Genomic DNA, 21294 nt, shown 5'->3' with positions numbered 1-21294 from the left:
GCACGTGCGGAGGTGGCAGATCAGAGCGCTTTGAAACATACATAAACTTCTGCGGAGGGAGGGGGGGCCTGAGCTTTCCCCTTATTTTCGCTCGGAGGGGCTGTGGCCTCCCTTGCCCCCCCCCCCCCCCCCTCCTGCTCCACTGCCTATGATGTGGTATTAGAAGGGATTAACTCGAGGACCATGAACTACAATGTAACTAGATAAGTAGATAGCCAAGCTGATTGTGACTCTGTTGTCAGACAATCAAACAACCACTTTTGACATTTTTTCCTTCTTTGCCATGATCAGAAATGCAATTCGTCAAAACTGCACCTAATGGTGATCTCTTATAATAGCCAATTAGGGGTATGTTTCATGTTGCAATTCACCTCGTAAGCGAGGTCAACGATCCATAGTAGCCTGTAAATTCACAATGTATCAGAAGTGTCATTAGTCACTCTTGATTCTTATTAAAGCGAAATCTTTTTGCCATGTACCAAATCCTTGTTGTAAATCCATGTAATAAAGCTTGTTCGGTTAAGATGAATGGATATTAGCCCCGTTGTTTTTTTCAGCGTTTTTTTTTTTTTTTTTTCGTTTTTATGGACGTCGACTTTGCCTCGGTCCACAGAAACGCAAAACGCATTATCAAGCCATGTTGACCTCACGCTTGGTCAATAAGGCATATGTTATTGAGCTTCACCAGCCAACTACATCCCAGAGGATCTTATTCAGTTATGACAACCAATGAGAACCTCACAAATAATCATGGATTGGAGTATTTGAACGCAGATTCTTCAGCTGTCGTATTTTGCCAGATGTTTCCCTAAAGTTTGAAAACACGCTGTGGCCGTTCTCTGGAATTATAACTTACGGGTGTTTTCTGAGAACATGTTCTTTGTATTCTACTGCTTCGTTCTCGTCGTTTTGGCTTCCCTAATACCAGAAGGACAAGGTATAGTTTGAGAAAATTTCAAATTTTTCCAGCATATTGATTTTTAATTAATTTTTATTGACAACCACTGAACCTTGAAATGTCCGCACAAGCTTCTCTTCTAGTATTAAATATAATAAATTATTTGATGAGACAACCTATGTATTTTATGTACCTATGTATGTATTTTTAGGTCATTTTGTAACCCAGTTTTTTGAAGTAACAGGATCACGAACGAATTAAAATTTTTAGGGAACATGGCCTATGTATCTAAAAGTGAAAGTTTACTTTAAACATATATTTATTGTATCTTCAACGAAGCCCAAAAACGTGTTCGACTTTTTTATCGGGCGCAATGGATAAGTTAAAAACTGGCAGACCTTCATTCGTAATTGAAGTCGAGGAGCTCCGTCGAACTCAACTGAAATGGCTTGGCTTGTTCGAATGAAAACTTTACGAAGCAGTAAAACTTTTCAAGTCTTGCAATGAAACTTTCTAATTCGTCACAACGGGAAAAACAACGTTTCGTGGAAATATGTTGCTTCCGCAAAACCTACTTAAAAATTTGAAAAAAGGAAACAGTATTGCATCAAATTTGGCCTAAACATGTTATCTATGGTAAAACCTGGCTGATCCACCTTAGAAAGAAAGTTCTAACTAAGTTTGTGGGAAATAAAAAACAGGTGATTTCAACAAAAAGATTTTCTTAACAAAGACGACAGTTGACGACAGTAGGATTTATTGTTCCTGTTATACTCATTTATACTCTTGAAATGTACATGCTGGAGGGTAAAGTTCAGCGTTTCGCCTTCTAGTGACTGTTAATGCGCGTTACTTTTGTTACATTTTTAGAGTTAAAAAGCTGAGTAGTGCTGAAAGAGTTAGCCCTAATCGCTTTTCATACCGAGGAGTTCATAAAATTTATAACCTCGAGAGTTATACGTGAGCGAGTTTGTTTTTCTCTAGGTTTGTTTTTCATAACTTACGCAGTACGCCGTATGCTCGAAGGCTAAACTCACGACATCACAACACACGTTTTGCATGAATTGACCGGGTTAAAAATCTCCGCGAAAATATGCCGACAATAAACTTTGTAAAGAAACTAATCATGCTCAGACGTTTCTTCTAAGCATGGTTAGTTCTTTAAACTTTCGACCATTATTAAACAAATAGAGAAGCCTTTATTGTGCTCTGTTCTCTTGTAAAGTACGCAGGAGGCGCCGAGTGTTTCTCTCCAATTCTTTAGTGCTCAAGCCACTTCCAAAGTGCTTTATAACAGAACAGGGCACAGTCAAGGCTTCTTTATTTGTTTTAAAATAAAAAATCCGTTATATTCCCTACGCAGTAATTTCAATATTCAAAACAAACTGTACTTCCTGAGCGAACAACAGTGTCGTCAGCATGCTCTATACTCTCATAAAGCAGGCTACAACAAAACAATCAGGATACTCATTAGAGTGATTCAAATGAACTAATTTGTTACACAAGACTGAGGCTGCCAAAAATGTCAAACCATCTAAGTTCACAAACTATCAATGCCTACAATCTGCAATAGTTCACTAACTGAAATAATTCGATGGTCCGAATATGACACTTTTGCCTTAAGTGTCTTAGTCTTAATACGGAATCTGAACGTGAAATGTTTAGTGAAATCCGGCCGAATTGTGGCTCGTGAAAACAAAGTTTCTTCTCGTGATAATTAGAAAACAAACTGCGTAAGGCTTGTGTTTTATGAATGAACGATAGCCGAATTCACAGGAAAAAGAAGATTGCTCGGGATGACAGCGCCGAAATATCAGCTGCTGTGAGTGATGTGGCCTTCCACTCAACGCATTCGGAAGGATATCAGAGCAAGCTCTTAGTTCAGTTCACTCGAAGGGCGGCTGATGTTATTTCTGAGGTTTGGCTGCACTGTGATGACCGGAGATCGCCATGATGAGCTAGTAGCGATGGACCTCAGCATGATCGCTGTTGCTCTGACATGCTCATGATTTGCATGAATTTAAACTTTATATACTATACGAGTGTCAGCTCTGTTTGATTTTTATTACCGTCCGTAAGTTTATAATCTAACTGAGCGTGATAACCTTCAAAGCTCGGATGTCAATTTTGTTTTCTTTGTTAGGATTTTCGTCTCCTCACACGTTATAATAGTGCAAATTACAGAGCTTGGCATGTTTACCAACCTTTATTTGGTTCTTCTGTTGCTACTTGCCGGCTCGCTTATTCCGAAATTTCACTTTTAATTAGCGAAAAAGGCTAGACATAATACGAATTGGCAGATGGCGTGACAGCTTTAGCTCAGCTCCGTGTTCTGTACTCTGGTAGAGCACACCCTTTCAACCAATGACAGCACGTGTTATTTCCGAACTTCATTGCTGATTTTCACGTGACATCATCAAATTCGAAAATCCAAAAATACAGGGCCACAAAAATTTTTACCCTCATCAGACATATGGGGGTCTAAATTTGTATCTGCTTTCAAATTTTCAGCATAAAAGCGTGCTTGGTTTGGAAACCAAAGCAGTTTGAAGTTCAGAGTTATGGTGGTTGCATGACATAAAGCTCCGATCGCGTTTGTCGAAAAATATAGACCTACCTGGCGATTTTTAGCCTTTTTTAATATTGATTGTTAGAAAAAGTGTTTTCGTACATGTTTTTTGGTTTAGTTTAGATAACCAGTGGGCTAGATAGCCAAAGTAAGTTCCAGATGTTCTTCACGATTTCCGGCCGCCATGTTGGTGAACCAAAGATAATCACCAGCATGGCGGCTCCATACTGGGCTCTGTAAATTAACGCAAAAAAAATTTCGACGAATATCTTAAGTTTGGGGAAAAAAGAGACCTAAAACTTGGAGAAGTGCTTCCTTAACCTTTCTCTTATAAAATTGCAATTTCTGAACCTTATCCAGGGAATTTCTCTCTCTCGATGCGTAACAATGAAACGACCAATATAACACTTGATAAACACGAATCACTCGAGATATCAAAAAAGTTGTTTATTGATTTTGGCAACAAAACGATAACGATAGCTGAACGCTTCCAAAGGAAGATGAAAATAGAAGTGATTACTCAGAATATAAATTAGAATCACTCGACTGGTGTTATTCTCGAGGCAAAAACACAAAAGGAAAACAAAGCAATAATTGAGCACTAACACTGCTCTCGATTTCGAGTTTCAAATGATGTGCTCAATACTACATAGCCACTTTCTAACTTAACGTAATATTTCACCAGGTAACTGCCGTAATTTGAAGTTTACCAGTTTTCCTAAACCTGGCTACAGGTTGGAGAATCACACGGTTCGAACTATTGAAGTATTCGACGAGGATCTCTGCATGGCGCAATGCTACCTGGAACCTAACTGCGTCAGTTATAACTTCCATATGATAGCACAGCTGTCTGGAACACACAAGTGTGATCTGAATAACGCTACTATTGAACACGATAAAGATCTGGTGAAAAACGAAAGTTATATTTACCGCGGTGCTGAGGTAAGGATGACGCTTATTAGCCAAGAGAATGAAATTCTTTGTCTCGTCGAAGCTTCTTAACAAGACCAAGGATTCCTTAGCCTATCTTCCTCCTCTTAATTCTCCTTCCAACCACCAAAAGAAAGGTTATGATACTTACACGTTTAAACTTTGAAATAGAGAATTGGGAGAAGCATATTATTTTTTATTAATTTAATATGACCACCTCCGGAGTTGTTGTGATACATTTTGAGGATTTAGACACATTTTTTCCTCGCTCTGAACAGAGCCACGCGCTTAAAGAAAACCATTGTTCAACGCAGACATTTGCGTACAAAATAAGCGAGCTTACGTGGAACATATGGGCATATTAATGAGAGCACACACGAGGACCATTACAGAGGACCTATAGATTTGAAAACCTGCATAACATTCAGAACTCCCAAACACGAACACATGCGCAGAAGGTAGCACAAAAATTGAAGTGCTCCTATTCTTTTTATTCGTAAGAATGCTTGTGCCAGAAATCCTTGCAAGAATAATGCAACATGCCAAGCTGGGTTTACAGACAGAGATTATCAGTGTTTATGTGTTCTTGGATCTGGATTTGAAGGCCATGATTGTGGTGAAGGTGAGCAATCCTCTGCAATTTTTTTCCAGTCAGTAAGATGATAAATTTGTTTTTTCTTTTACCATTTTTTACAATGAACAACTTCTGAAGCGGATGTCAGTAAAACTGGATACAAATTCTACGCCAAGATCAGAGATGATACCATCATTCGATAAATTTATCACCGAGACGATGAAAAGCATTAAGTTCTCCAATCTCTGCTTTCAGCCTTTCTCTTTTATTTTTTTATCGTCGTCATTATCATTATTATTATTTTGTCTGATTTTCATTTAGATATAGATGAGTGTATCACCGAAAAACACAGCTGCGAAGGCAATACGACATGCAATAACACCATCGGATCGTATATCTGCAGGCGTAAGGAGGGATATCAAGAAATTGAGACAAACTGTACTGGTAAGTATTGTTATCTGACAACAGGAAACGTTAACATAAGCGTTAAAACAACAACCTTGACATAATTGTGATGCTCACTTTGTTGTCTAAGACATAGATGATTCTTGTAAAGAAACAAATGGCTCTGATGTAAATGCTGAGTGTAACAATACCCTGAGATCTTACAACCACACGTCTAAATGTGGATTTCAAGAGAATGAAAACAATTGCACAGGTAACTGTTTTTACCTATCATGCTTTTTTATTTCACCTTCCCAGTTTTATGAATTGAATACAAACCATAACAGAACAGAACACAAGACAAAGCATAAAAAATAGGTTCATTTAAATGATGCTTCTTTCTTAATGTTCTAGACTTGAACGAATGTACTGACGGAACACACAGTTGTGATAAGGATGCTGAATGTAACAATACCTTGGGATCTTACAAGTGCACGTGCAAACATGGATTTCATGGAAATGGAACTAACTGCACAGGTAACTGTTTGTAACAGATCATGCCATCTTATCTCACCTTACTTTTTGGAGGTGACTTTAAAATAAAAGCAAATCAAGAAATACAAACAAACATTAACAAAACACAAGAAAAAACAGAAAAACAGGTTTCATTTAAATGATACTTCTTTTTTGATGGTCTAGATTTGGACGAATGCTCTGACGGAACACACAACTGTGATGTAAATGCTGATTGTAACAATACCTTGGGATCTTACAAGTGTTCGTGTAAAGATGGATTTCATGGAAATGGAACTTACTGCACAGGTAACTGTTTGTAACACATTATGCTTTCTTATCTCACCTTACTTTTCTGAGGTGACTCTACGATAAAAATAAATCAAGAATAACAAACATTAACAAACACAAGACAGAAACATAAAAAAAAGGTTTCATGTTCATGACATTTCTTCTATAATGTTCTAGATTTGGACGAATGCACTGACGAAACACACACCTGTGATGTGAATGCTAAATGTAACAATACCTTGGGATCTCACAGCTGCACGTGTAAAGATGGATTTCAAGGAAATGGAACGAACTGCATAGGTAACCGTTTTTAAAATATCATGCTATCTCATTACACTTACTGCATGCATTTTCCCATTCCCTAATTTTGTCTTTCGCTTCAACTATCCTATGCTTGGCGGAGTGGCAAACAAGCGTGTAGTTCGTTCCGGTAACTTGGTGTTCATCCTCACGATAGGGCTTTACGATAAGCTTCGTCGCCCAGTTTCATCTCGGAAAAATTATCGGAAATCGCATATCGTAAGGTAGACTTTAAGTAAACCTTAGTAGACCATCGCTGCGAAGTAGACCATCAAGATCGACTTTCGGCGTCTGCTCGGGCAATTTACTCCTCTTCGGTAAGGCTCATTTATTTCAATAGCTAGGAACTCCTCAGCGAAATCAGCCCGCTGCGTTTCTCTGATTATTTGTAACTCAGCTTGATTTCGTTTGGAGAAAGAGGACCGTCTAACCGTCCTTTCTCTTTTGTGTGGCACTTCACGACAAATCTTATCATACACAATGTCACTCGCGTGAGTTGTACCAACTTGACCGATTTTCAGGTTTTAGTTTCCACCTGTTATCTTCGACGACTTCAACAGAAACGAAACTGTGTGGATGAAAGACTTCTCGGTTTTAACCTCTAGACCCTCCTCGATCTTCACTTGTGGCCACTTGTTTTCTGCTTGAGAAAGAAATTGCGGAACTTGCCACCGAAGTTGAATCGTCACGATGTATTTAACGTCCATTCCACGGGAACATATGTAAGCTGGTAACTCCAATCGAAGTGTTGTGATAAGCGTGAAAGGAGCAAGCTTGGTCTTGGATGCAATCATGAAGACTTGTAATACTCTTTATCATAGGAACATCTTAGATAGCTTAATATCCCATGAACACTCTCTTCACTTTTGACTCCCTTAGACTTCTAAGAAATGTGATTTATTTCAAGATCTCCAGCTCTAGAAACCATCGTTCGGCTTGCACAGCGATCTCTTGAGTAACAGTATCAACCCATCCCCCATTTCCCACAAATCTTGAGTAAGGATCTTTGCTTGGACCATGAACGGATTGGCGAGACCTAATGGATCAAGTATTTCGGTTACTATCCCCACGATAGACCTTCAACTTGGAGTTGTGATTCGAGGAGAGAAAACATTATTCAGAGCATTCCACAGAATTCCGAAGGTTTTTGTCACTGGCAAAGTGTCGTGGCTAAGGTTAATTTCGAGTGCTCTGAGTTTCTGTAGACTGACTGATAGCACCTCCGGAGAGTAAATTAACTATGTACGAGCCTTCTCTCCTACTTTATTCCGCAGATCTTGAAGTTCTTTGAACAAATGGATTGCACTGTCAAAGAATTGTATCTGCATATGTATGTTGACTTCTGGACAGTTTCGGAGGCATGAGGTAAATTCTCTCTGATGATTTCTTGGTGTTTCCTGAGACACAAACTGGGCACAAAGCGAAGCGGATGCATCTCCAAACACGAAGTCATTTCCGTCGGGATTTCGATTAACTCCCAAATTCTTCCGAAGAAATCCAAACATCGAACGGTCTAGAGGCGAGATGTTTATTTGTAAGTACATTTCACTGACGTCACATGCAATGGCTACTTGAAAGGAGGCCTTCGAACAGATCTGCTTCAAGCTTGGGGTCCGGTGGAATTTTATCGTTTAAAGATGTATCTTGAAACTTTGCACTGGTATCAAATACGGTTCTCGTCTTTGTAATGCACCTCTCAGGACGGCATACAGAGAGGTGAGGGAGGTACCACTGACATTGTGGCTCCTTTTCGGGGTAAGATGCAATAACGTTCTGATAGTCTTCTCCTAGCAAATATTGTCGATTTAAACGCTTCTCTGTATTTCTATGGCGGCTGAAGGCCATCTCTGGTTGTCCGGTAACGACGGACGGTCATGATTATAAGGTGTGGCAACTTGGTAACGCTCTCCATCGTGAACGAATGAGACTAGAACCTTATCAAGGACTATCTCCTCCCCTCTTTTTATCGGTATTGCATAATTTTCGTCGACGCCTAAGGTGTCAACTTCCTAGAACCGCTTCATAGGATCGTTCAGTTCGTTAAATGCCTTTGATCTGCTTAAAAAAGGTACTAGCGAGATTAGTTCTGTTCGTCTTCCTCGACGCTTTTCCTTCTGGACAGCCAATATTCGACCACCCCAACGGCCTTAGTCTAGCGATTGCTTCTCCTCCAGTTTTTCTCTCGAGTCAACCTTTGCAAAATGAAGATCATCTGGTCTTGACCAATAAGAAGATCAACCATGAGATTAGTTGCTGGTTCAGGAAATATACAGACACGTAAGTGAGGCCACTGCATCCAAACCTTCCTATGAGAGTATCATTCGCCTCCTCGCATGCTTCCTCTAACAAAACCATCGCTTTTTCTTTCTTCAACTGGCTTATTTCTCATTCTCGTGGACTTTTATTCTGCGTCGCATGCCCTAATAAGCTGAAGGGAATTATGCCAGTTCGCATTTCTGCCCCGGGGACATGCGAGGGTTATTCTTGCTTAAACTTCGAGAACTTTTTCGTGAAATTCTTTAACAAGTGAATAACCACTGGATATCAATGACGCTAAACCAAAGCAACTGTTTTTTCTTGCGACATGCGTCTCTATAATCTGTGAGTTACCTTAGCATTGTTATTGCGATGTAGACCTTTCACTGTAGAACGAGAGAAAAATGACGTAGAAAGAGCGCAAATTTCAAAACAGTAAACTCGATTTATAGTTCAAGAAAAAGTGGGCTTCGATCGACAAGACAGCAAAGGTTTGTGATTTTGGATGATGATTGCTTCACAAAGTAGGGTTTTTCGATAAGCTTGAACGACAGTAAGGCAAAAGTGGGTTATTTTCTGAACGACACGGAAAACTTTTGGGCTCAGTGAAATCGCAGAGGGAGTTTCATAGAGAGACAATAGCCAAAATATTGTAATTTTTTGGCTCGATCGACAATGGCACTAAAATATTTTCGAATACACATTGTTGATAATGTCGCAGATAGTTTTTTGTTCGTCTCGTGCAATGATGGCACGAAAGAGCGTGATTTTTAGAAATACGCAAAACGGGCTGAATGGTTAGGAAGTTGTAGAAAGAGTTAATTGTATGGCTCGTGCAACAAGAGCGCGAAAATTTATGATTTTGAATTTTTAGTAAGTTGCAAAGGGAGTTCCTTGTGCGGCTTGGGCAACAGTAGCTCGAAAGAGCGTGAGTTTTTTAAAGACGTAATGGATACGAAAATATTTAGGCTCGATGAAGTCGCAGAGGGAGTCATGGTTGGTTCCAGAGACGATTATGGCACAACAATTTTTATAAATGTGAATGTTGGTGAAGGCGCAAAGATAATTTTTTGTTTAGCTCGCGCCATAACAGCGCGAAAGATCGCTTTTTTTTTCAAAGGGACGCGAAGAGGTTCGAACAAACTTCTTAGCACGAGTGACAGTGGTGCGAAAGTTTTTTAGTTTTGAATGTTAATGCTCGTATGACAGTACTGTAGCGCGAGGGTTTTTAAATTTTGAATGTTAAATAAGTTGCAGTGTGAGTTGTTCTTTCTTGCTTTTCAGCTTTACTTCAGCAAATATAGCACGAAAGTGCCTGAGTTCTTAATCTCTAATATGTCGTGTAGTTTAACCCCTCCTTCTCTGTGCCTTCACAAATTTGCCCTCCATCTCCTGGTAAGTAATGAGTTGTTGTTAACGAAGACTTCCTTACCCCTCCACCAAAGCATATTATATTTGTCATGTAAGCCATTTCCGATGATTTCGAATTTCGCGCAGAGGTATTCGGCTTAGAGTCGGCACTTCAAGCTTTATCCCTTAAAACGAAGAAAATGACCATAAAAGGTGCGTTTCTGAGCCCTATCGTTTGACCGGAATCTAACCCTAAGTTTGATATGTGGCATCGGCTTCTTCCAAGCTGTACGCGGCACTTTCTTCGGATTCGTTCATCTCTATAGTTCTGGCACACGAACAAGAATCTCCCTTTGGCGGCCACCTGTCCCCAACATTTTTGAACAGCCAAAGTGGTGCGTTTTAAAAAACCAAAATATTAGAACAACAGAGCAATATCAAATGACCCTCATATCATTCACACTCGTTTTGCTGTCCTAGATATAGATGAGTGTAACGATGGAACACACGAGTGTAATATGAATGCTGATTGCTACAACATCATTGGATCTTACAAATGCACTTGTAAAGATGGACTTCGTGGAAATGGCATAGACTCTACTCAGAGTAAGTACTTGCTACCCTTGTAATATTCAGACTCTTTTTTGTTTGTTTTTCATTTTACATTTTAAGATCAAAAGTTTTGGTTTGGGCCGTAAGGAACCAATTCACTCACATTTCTAACAACGTTCTTAACTAGATAGTCAAGAAAAAAATGTCTTTTCATCTTTAACTGAACTCCCAAGATTAATTGGTTTGTAGATTCTCTTCAAATTTGAAACGCACAGTTAAGTAGAAAGATAAGGAAAATGCATTTACAGAAATTTCAAAACAGTCCTATCCTCAAAACTCTCCTCAAAGTTTAGGCCTTTTTACTATGAAAAGATACAGGGTTTTTCATCTCGGTGGTGACCAACCTGAAATTTCGGTATCGGAATCGAGAGCAGAAGCAGAAGAGTAGGCCAGGCACGCTGCGAGATTCTAGGTATGTCTAAAGACAAAGTTTGATACCAGGAAACAGAAGAAAGAAACTCGTGGCACAGGGGAACAAGTGCTTTTCTCTTTAGCTTCTTTTTAATTCAGTCCACTATTTTGCATTGAGGGAGACACCACAGGGATATGTTTATTCATCCATTCTGTAAAAGATAACGGTTTACGGTTTGTGTCATCTATTGACGTCAAGATTCGTTCCATCTTCCTCTTTTTTAAAGCATTTTTTAATGGTATTCTTGTCTACTTTGCACAATCTCTTGAGCATTCTTCATCTCATTTCTGTCTCTTAAGATTTCACGAATCTTTTTATCACGAATGGTAAGCAAACTTCTTACTGCCATCGAAACTTTATTCCTGAGAATTTTTTCCTTCTGCTGCACAAGGTCAACCTTGCCATCAGGGCGCTTTCTTGACATTTCCCGTCCTCTCCACTTTTCGGAAAAAGCGTCCCATGGGCCAGGAAGAGTGCATTTTGATTGATTTATTTGTTCCTTCAGCGCCTCTGACTCCTACTGATTTAATCTTTTATTGGATCTTAGGCGATGTATCAACCAAGTATTCTTACTTGTTAGAGGAATTCTCAGGAGATTTTTCTTCTTTATCTTTTTCTGCCGAATTTACAGGAATCTTTTTCCTAAGTGGTAGTGGGCATTATAAACAATTCCTACTACATTTTTGACAAATTCTTACTAGTATCAAAATTCTCCCTTTTATTTTGTGTTTATTGCACAGGGTTTACAGCTGTGTTTACAAATCTTGGTAAGAGTGGATGGAAAGGTTCAGAGTCGATTGGTAGTTACTACACAGGTCAGGATCATGACGGACAAGTTGCAGTGTCCAGCGGTATTCAACAGTGGACTGTGCCACATACTGGTGAATACAGAATAGAAGCAATAGGAGCCTCCGGGGGGTACAGTGAGGACAGTATCATCAAGAACGGAGGAAGAGGGGCACGGATGATTGGACACTTTAATTTGACAAAAGATGAGATCATACATGTCCTTGTTGGTCAAAAAGGGGAAAGAGGAGATCACAACAAACAAACTGCTGGAGGCGGAGGAGGTACATTTGTAGTGAAAGAAGACAACACGCCTTTGATAATAGCTGGAGGTGGAGGGGGAATTAAAAATATGTCAGAACAACATCTGAGATGTGATGCGTCCACAAGCACCACAGGGAATGCAGGGGACAACTCGCCATTGGGTTCGAGGGCAAGCAACGGACATGGAGGACGTACAAATGGTCGGTTTTCTGGTAGGTGGAGAATTTTCTTTTTACAAATACTAAGATTTTCGTTGCATTCCACTGCCATCCTTCAGGATCTTCAACCAAATGAGAGAGTAAGTCGCTAATAATCAGATTTTGAATGATTTATTGAATCAATAGTTATCGAAATTATTTTTAAGTTTTCCTTTCATAATACTTTGGAAATGCCTCATACAAGCAGTTAAAATTCTGTCAGATTTGGCTTTTTCCTTTTTTGAATTTCCTGCACATTTGTCCAATTCTCTATAGCGATCCACGAATATACGGCAGGAGAAGACGTCGAAATAGATGACAAGGCTTCTTATTCGCTAATATTGAACCTGGATTAAATAGAAACACTAAACAGAGAGTCGAAGCGAACCCTAAAGCTGACTTGTCCTCACAAGCTTTTCATTAACAATATCCATGCAATAATTAAGCCTCAAAAAACCAAGAAATAAACCTCGTTGCGAAACACTGGAATCGTTGTTTGATCGCAATAACTCAGATTTAAAGGTGCTATTTTTAAGAGAACCACTGATCACTTTTTGATTGTATTATAGGTGGCGGCGGCGGTGGCTTCCACGCAAATGGACACGATTCAATATGCCCAAGGTATTCTAGTGGGGGGAAAGGAGGGGGGAAAGGAGGTTTCGGATATCATCAAAGGGGAAAGGGTGGATGGTATTGGGGTGGGTTTGGAGGTGGCGGTGGTTTTTGTACACCAGAGAAGGGACCGGGCGGAGGTGGAGGTTATTCTGGGGGAAGTGGTGGGGCTAATGAACATATTTCCTGTGGGGGAGGGGGAGGTTCTTTTAACGATGGAGCAAGTCAGTTTAATGAATGTTGCTATAATAGCGCTGGTCATGGCTGGGTAAACATCACATTTTTCCAATGAAGAGCACATGACTTTTGTTAACGTTTAGTGGTAAACTACTTTCGCTTAAACGTGTCCTTAATGCAAATGCAGTTTCCAATTGGCCATTTCAATAACTGTATTTCCTCGAATGAGCATCTGCCAGGCGCTTACTTATAATTTTGGCTAAAGGGAGGGGCGCTTATCGGAAGAGGGATGCTTATTCGAGGGGGGGCGCTCGTAAGGAATCTATTAACCTGTACTAATTCCACTGTAGCTGAAGCTTAAAAAGTTCTATATAAAGTGGCAATACAAATTGATTTTATAGGCAAGGGAGCAGATGCCAGGTCTGTCCCAATTGTGCTCGCAAAATGCTGAAAAGTTGCTCTCTGAAATGTCAAAAAGTTGCTAAAAAATTGCTTATATTAATAAAGTTCCTACTTAAATTTCTTGAAATTTTGTTTGTAGACAGTAATTAAAAGCTTTATTTTTCGTTCTACACAATAATTTCTAACATCCGAAAAGAAATATAGCTTGAAACTTAGCTTTAAGAAGTTACTTACAAATATGGGTGTAATTTAAGAATAATCTGGAAAATAAAGAAACGAAGATGGATTTTTTTGGGCTTCATTTCAGCCAATTATCCGTTCTAATTATATCAGATAAGGATCGCAATAGGCCTCCGAAACGATGTCAAGTAATAGGTTATGTGAAGTTTTTTTCGTGCTTGATTTGTGCTCTGAACCTTGATTATGTTAAAAACATTCTCAGAAAGGCAAAAATTGCTCGAGTTTGCTAGAACAGCAAAAAATTGCTCCAGACGCTAAAAGTAGCTCAAATGTTGCTGAGTGCAAACGAGAAAGGCCTAGTAAGCGCTTATTTGGGGGAGGGCGACTATTTGAGCGTAGGAGCCGTCTCAGTTATCTGACTGAATCAATTCGGATCTGATTCATTTGCCATTAATCAGGATACTAGCGCTTTTAAACACTTCATGTGATGGCACGTTCAAATTACGCTAAACTTTATTCACTTTTTCGATAGTCATTTTTTCTGCCAAAGTCTAGAATAACTTTTCAGGAGGCTATTGTACTCTTTTACTAAAGTGGAGGAGAATGCTATACTTGGCATAAAGAAAGGACGTTTGCGCCTGATAACAAATAGAAATTAATTATCTAGATAATTTTTTTTGCTTCCAAATGCACAAAAACCTTGGAAAAAAGCTTTGTGAGAGTTACAGAAAGGATCTCTCAGTTTTAGTGTTGATCAAATAGTACTTACTCATAATCTTAACATGTTAATAACTATAGTTGATTTAAGTCAATAAAGTGATTTTTCGCTGTTAAAAGTTGTTTTGTTGATTTCAGAGCTCTCGTTATGACAGGAGGTTTGAGTTTGAAAAATAGAAAAATGGGTGTTGAGACTTGGGTGGTGAGTCCCGATGAAATTCCTTTGCAATTAGTAACTTTCAAAGAAGCACAACAGCTACTGTAGCTAGAGGTTACCTCCAGCTGGAGGTAACAAAGGAGACTGCAGTATCCTTTGCAGCCCTTCTCAGGACGGAAGAGACTGGGTTACCTAGAACTCGGAAATTCTTTGGAAATTAATCATTTTCAAGAGGGCACAACAGCTAGCGAGAAGATAAGTTACCTCCACTCTCCTTCACAGCCATTCTAGATATAGGAGACTGGGTTACCCATAACTCTGAAATTCCTTTGCAATTAAATTTTAAGAGGGCAAAACAGCTAGCAAGAAGATCAGTTACCTTCAGAAAACAAGAGCCTTATTTGAATTTAGCATTGGCCGCAGAGCCATCTTCCCTTTATAATCCTTGACTGTACTTTTTATTTAAATAGAACAGTCAAGTATACTGAAGAATCACAGGGCTTTTCGACTCGAAAGCCTCATTGCAAGTTGCTCTTCCTTGAGTGAATGCTGGTCTAATGGAAGTAACCTCTGTGCACTTCCGAAATTATTCCGAACTGTTTCTAGTACACATTTATCATAAACTTCAAAGTTTAGAGAATTAGAACATCTGGTGTTGACAGTCTTTCCCAACAACACGTCATATTTACCACTCAGTCCATGAGCTCAAACCAGGACCTTCCAATCCAGTACATTAATCTTAAGTCAATAATAAGTGACTGATTGAAGCAAGATACCACCATTCCAGTGAACGATCAAGAAACCAGATCTCAGGTTGTCCTGTTGTTACTCCTGAGAACAGGACATTGCGATGAGCATTGACAAGTTTTTTTTTCTCTGTTTTGGGCACATACCAAAAATCCACTAATTTTGAGAACAGAACTAGCAAACTTGCAGAGGAGAGACAGAAAAAATGAAGGATATTCCAATGCCAGGAACTTAGTTGACATAAAAGAATGTCTATGTTGTGGTTCAATTTTGTCCTTGGTTCAAATTTTATTTTCCTTTGTTTCAAACTTGTTATCATACATTACAATACACAAAAACACAAGAAAACAAAATTTGAACCAAGGATAAAATTGAACCACAACATCTATATCAACCATTTGGCAGCTTGGAAAAATCTACGATTTTATTAGAACTGTCCAACTTCACCCACCAGCTTTGATGTCTTTGTAAACCAAACAGACTTTAGCTTTAACATGGATCCAGCTCAAAAACCTTGCAGCGATTATCAAAGTGTGGTTTTATATGACCTGGTGAGGAATTGAAAACAAAGGAAACAACATCATCTGATGATCACTAGCACTTCTCAGTTTTAGCTGGGACAGATCTTTATTATTGACAAAATCATGGTATTCAAGGTCCTGTTTCAGTGGCAGATCCAGGGGGGTAGGATGAGTGGGGTTCAGATCCCTCTCCATCAGATCTAACAAATTTTTGAAAGAAAGCTTCTTGAAATGTGGGATCACATATTACTTCTTAACAAATATATTCACTTGGCCTGAATCATTCCTTTGCTTATATATGTTAGGGTCCAACATAAAGAAAAATAGTTTGTTTGTTTGTTTGTTTGTTTTTTAAATCAAAGGATGCTTCCCCTCTCCCCCTCCCTCTGTCAAATTTCTGGATCTGTCCCCATGTTTGGTCAATACCTTGGCCATCTTCTTTATCTGAATCAGTATCTAAATCAGCCAATGAGGGTTTGTCATCACTAACAGATGTTGCTTTAGACAGCAACACTAGACCTGTCACAGGATTCAGCTCCATTTTTCCCAGTGGCAAAACACTCCCTGATAAAATGGAGAAAATAGATATGAAACAACAAATCAAACCGTCAAAATGTTCAGTGATGATTCTAAGAAGTCTTGCGAGCCAAGTGACCCAAAACTCTTTATGACCAAAGTTTCCTGCTTCCTGCAGCCTGTGAAGGCACCAGGAAACATTTACTATTACTGGCATTATTTTTTCGAAGATGCATTGTCAGTAATTACCATCAAACTTGATGTTCCACTGAATTAACAGTCCATTTGTTGTGAGGAAAAAACTCTTCAAGTCCTCTGGCAAGATACACATGTTCTTCTATCAAATATACAGTGTTGAGAATGGCATGTAATCGTTTTTTGCTACTCATAACACACTGGTCAATATAATGTTACTTCACACGTTAATGTTTATTCAGGAAATGAAATATTACCAGCTCCCAAGTAACGATAATGTGTTTTTCCGCTTGTCGTCTATCAAGTAGACGGAAATCTGTTACATCTGGCTTCTTTTCTGAAAAAAAAAGTGGAAGCGCGGCATATTCACAGCTGAGCTTACTTAATTTTTTTACCTCGAGTTTCATGAAATTTGAATCAGAGTTTTGCATTAAATTTAATTACCCGTTTCTGTTAAAGTAAGTATAAATTAAGTATTTGAAAAGAGGACTTACAAAGCGATCGAACTACTCCCAAAGTCACAGAATCAAATAATTCCCTAACTCGACTTTATTCACTCAAGGACGCCATCTTAAATCCCAGGGCAACAGTTTTGGCTAGTTTTTGTCTCCAATAGGGAGGAGAAGGTAGTAGAAGGATGATCGTGTTTGTCTGTACCTTATATTATTTATTTGTAATTCTTGATATTTATGAATTGTAAAAATTCAATTTAATCTATTTAAGGTCACACATGAAAATCAAAAATTAAAAAAAAACAACAACAACAACAGCAACAAACAAATGAGGAACAACGATTAAAAACAGGCCTTACCTACCTACCTACCTACCAATGTGCACCTCAGAGAGCAAAATAGCTAAGAAACTGGGAAAGAGGCGATTAGTTTTGTTCATAATAGTGGCAAATTTGGACGAGTCGCCCGAAGACAACATAGATCAATTACCCGAAACTGCAAATCCTGTACCACCCAGAAGCTTTACTGTAGAAATCGAAAATTTTTTCAACGAAGACGAACAGTTACTGAGGTTGAAGAGCTCGAAGACGAAGAAAGAAACCCTCTTTTGGAGCTGAAAAAAGTGCAAAGTGTAAAGAATGGCTGCAACAGCAGAAGATAAACCATGAGGCTGAATTACTTGTCCGTGAGTTTATCTCAGCAACATTTGGTGTTCAATAAGCTTTTACAATTCATGAAATTCTAAAAAATTCGGACAGCTTTACCACATGAGCGTTATCAGTGTACGTAAGCTTGTCTTTTTGTGTCAGCCATCCCAATGTACTGTAGCCGAAATGGAATGGGCATGTACAATTCACGTAGATCAGTCGATTTCCTTAATTTCCTGGCTGTTTGAGAAATACAAAGAGCAAGCGCATCCACTAAATAGAAGTTTAAATTTCGATTAAACATCAGGGCTGTCAATCAGTGTGAAAGTGCAAGGAAACAGAGGAAAGGAGGCGGTCTAATTCTAGCGGACACCGAGCTGTTTTCAGGAAATTGTTTGGGTAACTGGTTGATGTAGGCGGCTTAAAGAGGGCTGGCTGAAATTGATTCAGATGGTTATTTAACCTTTTTTATAATGAAGTTCGGATATAACGCGTGCTGTCATTGGTTAAAAGAGCGTGCTCTATGAGAGTTTATATAATAAGTTCAGTTATGCACGCATTCTGATTGGTTCTCACTTATGATCTATTGGAGGACAGACGTTTAGATGACGTCATCATTAAACCTTTTTTTTTCAGTATATTTAACAAATAGAGAAGCCTTGACTGTGCTCTGTTCTGTTATAAAGCACGCAGGAAGCGGCTAGAGCACGAAAGAAGTGTAGGGAGAAACACTCGGCTGCTCCTCGTGTGTCACTTTTTTGTTCTTACCACATTTAACGTCATCTGTGATCTAGTACTGAACAGACGTAGGGCAACTTGGAATCTATTTGTTAAATAGAGCATGCTGACGACACTGTTGTTCGCTTTGCAAATAAAGTTTGTTTTGAAAATTGAAAGTAATTCTTGGGGAATTTAACGAATTCTTTATTATAAAACAAATAGAGAAGCCTTGACTGTGCTTTGTTCTGTTGTAAAGCACTTAGGAAGCGGCTAGAGCACTCAAGAAGTAGGGAGAAACACTCGGCTACATCTCGTGTTTCCCCCTACCCTTCTTTCGTGCTCTAGCCGCTTCCTGCGAGCTTTACAATAGAACAGAGCACAGTCAAGGCTTCTCTATTTGTTAAAAAGGTGGTGATGGCATCTTAAATTGCACGTGCGGAGGTGGCAGATCAGAGCGCTTTGAAACATACATAAACTTCTGTGAGGGGAGGGGGGAGGGGCTGAGCTTCCCTCTCATTTTCGCTCGAAGGAGCTGTAGCCTCCCCTGCCCCCCCTGCCCCCCCCCCCCCCTGCTCCACTGCCTATGATGTGGTATTGGAGAGGATTAACTAGAGGGCCATGAACTAAACTGGCTGAGTAATGATAACTGATAAGTAGATAGCCAAGCTGATTGTGACTCTGTTGTCAGACAATTAAACAATCACTTTTGACATTTTTTCCATCTTTGCCATGTCAGCAATGCAATTTGTAAAAATTGCACCTAATGGTAATCTCTTCTAATAGCCAGTTAGGGGTATGTTTCATGTTGCAATTCACCTCGTAAGCGAGGTTAACGATCCATAGTAGCCTGCAAATTCACAATGCATCAGAAGTGTCATAAGTCACTCTTGATTCTTATTAAAGCGAAATATTTTTGCCATGTACCAAATCCTTATAGTAAATCCATGTAATAAAGCTTGTTCGGTTAAGATGAATGGATATTAGCCCCGTTGTTTTTTTCAGTGTTTTTTTTTTTTCGTTTTTATGGACGTCGACTTTGCCTCGGTCCACAGAAACGCAAAATGCATTATCAAGCCATGTTGACCTCACGCTTGGTCAATGTTATTGAGGCATATGTTATTGAGCTTCACCAGCCAACTACATCCCAGAGGATCTTATTCAGTTATGACAACCACTGAGAATCTCATAAATAATCATGGATTGGAGTATTTGAACGCAGATTCTTCAGCTGTCGTATTTTGCAAGATGTTTTCCTAAAGTTTGAAAACACGCTGTGGCTGTTCTCTGGAATTATAACTTACGAGCGTTTTCTGAGAACATGCTCTTTGTATTCTACTGCTTTGTTCTCGTCGTTTTGGCTTCCCTAATACCAGAAGGACAAGGTATAGTTTGAGAAAATTTCAAATTTTTCCAGCATATTAATTTTTAATTCTTTTTATTGACAACCACTGAACCTTGAAATATCCGTACAAGCTTCTCTTCTTGTATTAAATATAAGAAATTATTTGATGAGACAACCTATGTATTTTATGTACCTATGTATTTATTATTAAGTCATTTTGTAACCCAGTTTTTTGAAGTAACAGGATCACGAACGAATTAAAATTTTAGGGAACATGGCCTGTTAAAGTATCTAAAAGTGAAAGTTTATTTTAAAAAAATATTTATTGTATCTTCAATGAAGCCCAAGAACGTCTTCGACGTTTTTATCGGGCGCAATGGATAAGTTAGAAACTAGCAGACCTTCATTCGTATTTGAAGTCGAGGAGCTCCGTCGAACTCAACTGAAATGGCTTGGCTTGTTCGTATGAAAACTTTACGAAGCAGTAAAACTTTTTAAGTCTTGTAATGAAACTTTCTAATTCGTCACAACGGGAAAAATAACGTTTCGTGGAAATATGTTGCTTCCGCAAAACCTACTTAAAAATTAAAAAAAAAGGAAACAGTATAGCATCAAACTTGGCCTAAACATGTTATCTATGGTAAAACCTGGCTGATCCACCTTAGAAAGAAAGTTCTAACTAAGTTTGTGGGAAATAAAAAACAGGTGATTTCAACAAAAAGATTTTCTTAACAAAGACGATAGTTGACCTTTTAGGATTTATTGTTCCTGTTATACTCATTTATAATCTTGAAATGTACATGCTGGAGGGTAAAGTTCAGCGTTTCGCCTTCTAGTGACTGTTAATGCGCGCTAACTTTGTTACATTTTTAGATTTAAAAAGCCAGGACCTGAATACTGCTGAAAGAGTTAGCCCTAATCGCTTTTCATACCGAGGAGTTCATAAAATTTAAAACCTCGAGAGTTATACGTGAGCGAGTTTGTTTTTCTCTAGGTTTGTTTTTCATAATTTTCGCAGTATGCAGTATGCTCGAAGGCTGAACTTACGACATAACAACACACGCTTTGCATGAATTGACCAGGTTAAAAATCTCCGCGACAATAAACTTTGTAAAGAAACTAAATATTCTCAGACGTTTCGTCTCAGCATGGTTCGTTCTTTAAACTTTCGACCATTATTAAACAAATAGAGAAGCCTTTATTGTGCTCTGTTCTCTTGTAAAGCACGCAGGAGGCGGTAGAGTACGAAGGAAGTGTAGTGAAACACGAGATGTACTCGCCGAGTGTTTCTCACCAATTCTTGAGTGCTCAAGCCACTTCCAAAGTGCTTCATAACAGAACAGGGCACAGTCAAGGCTTCTTTATTTGTTTTAAAGGAAAAAATCCGTTATATTCCCTACGCAGTATAATTTCAATTTTCAAAACAAACTTTACTTCCTGAGCGAACAACAGTGTCGTCAGCATGCTCTATACTCTCCTAAAGCAGGCTACAATAAAGCAATCAGAATACTCATTAGAGTGATTCAAATGAACTAATTGGTTAAGCACGTCTGAAGCTGTCAAAAATGTTAAA

The 21294-nt window shown here is 38.9% G+C and overlaps 2 protein-coding genes across 3 annotated transcripts; one reads left to right on the top strand and one right to left on the bottom strand.

Annotated features, from left to right (window-relative positions):
• The first annotated feature begins 745 nt into the window (after window positions 1–745).
• Window positions 746–13371, top strand: LOC149046534 (uncharacterized). 2 transcript variants are annotated; one of them, XM_089205541.1, is made up of 11 exons: window positions 746–937; window positions 4153–4409; window positions 4899–5019; window positions 5293–5415; window positions 5507–5629; window positions 5770–5892; window positions 6055–6177; window positions 6337–6459; window positions 10546–10671; window positions 11830–12351; window positions 12906–13371. In XM_089205541.1, exons 1-11 carry the CDS (start codon window positions 874–876, stop codon window positions 13238–13240), a joined length of 2040 nt encoding a protein of 679 aa, XP_089061667.1. In that variant the 5' UTR covers window positions 746–873; the 3' UTR covers window positions 13241–13371. The 2 variants fall into 2 exon arrangements, with proteins under 2 accessions (XP_089061667.1, XP_089061666.1); XM_089205540.1 differs by lacking the exons at window positions 10546–10671; window positions 12906–13371 and having other exon boundaries at window positions 11830–12478.
• A 2404-nt stretch (window positions 13372–15775) lies between these two features.
• On the bottom strand, window positions 15776–16829 carry LOC149046533 (tubulin polyglutamylase complex subunit 2-like). The gene is made up of 3 exons (XM_089205599.1): window positions 16615–16829; window positions 16276–16413; window positions 15776–15876 (listed from the first exon to the last, which is right to left on the bottom strand). Exons 1-3 carry the CDS (start codon window positions 16694–16696, stop codon window positions 15818–15820), a joined length of 279 nt encoding a protein of 92 aa, XP_089061725.1. The 5' UTR covers window positions 16697–16829; the 3' UTR covers window positions 15776–15817.
• Between the last annotated feature and the right edge of the window lie 4465 nt (window positions 16830–21294).

This window comes from Pocillopora damicornis, chromosome 4 (assembly GCF_964200805.1).
Source record: "Pocillopora damicornis chromosome 4, jaPocDami1.2, whole genome shotgun sequence".
NCBI lineage: Eukaryota > Metazoa > Cnidaria > Anthozoa > Scleractinia > Pocilloporidae > Pocillopora > Pocillopora damicornis.
The sequence above is the reverse complement of the archived record's forward strand: the minus strand, read 5'-3'. Positions and strand labels throughout refer to the sequence as shown.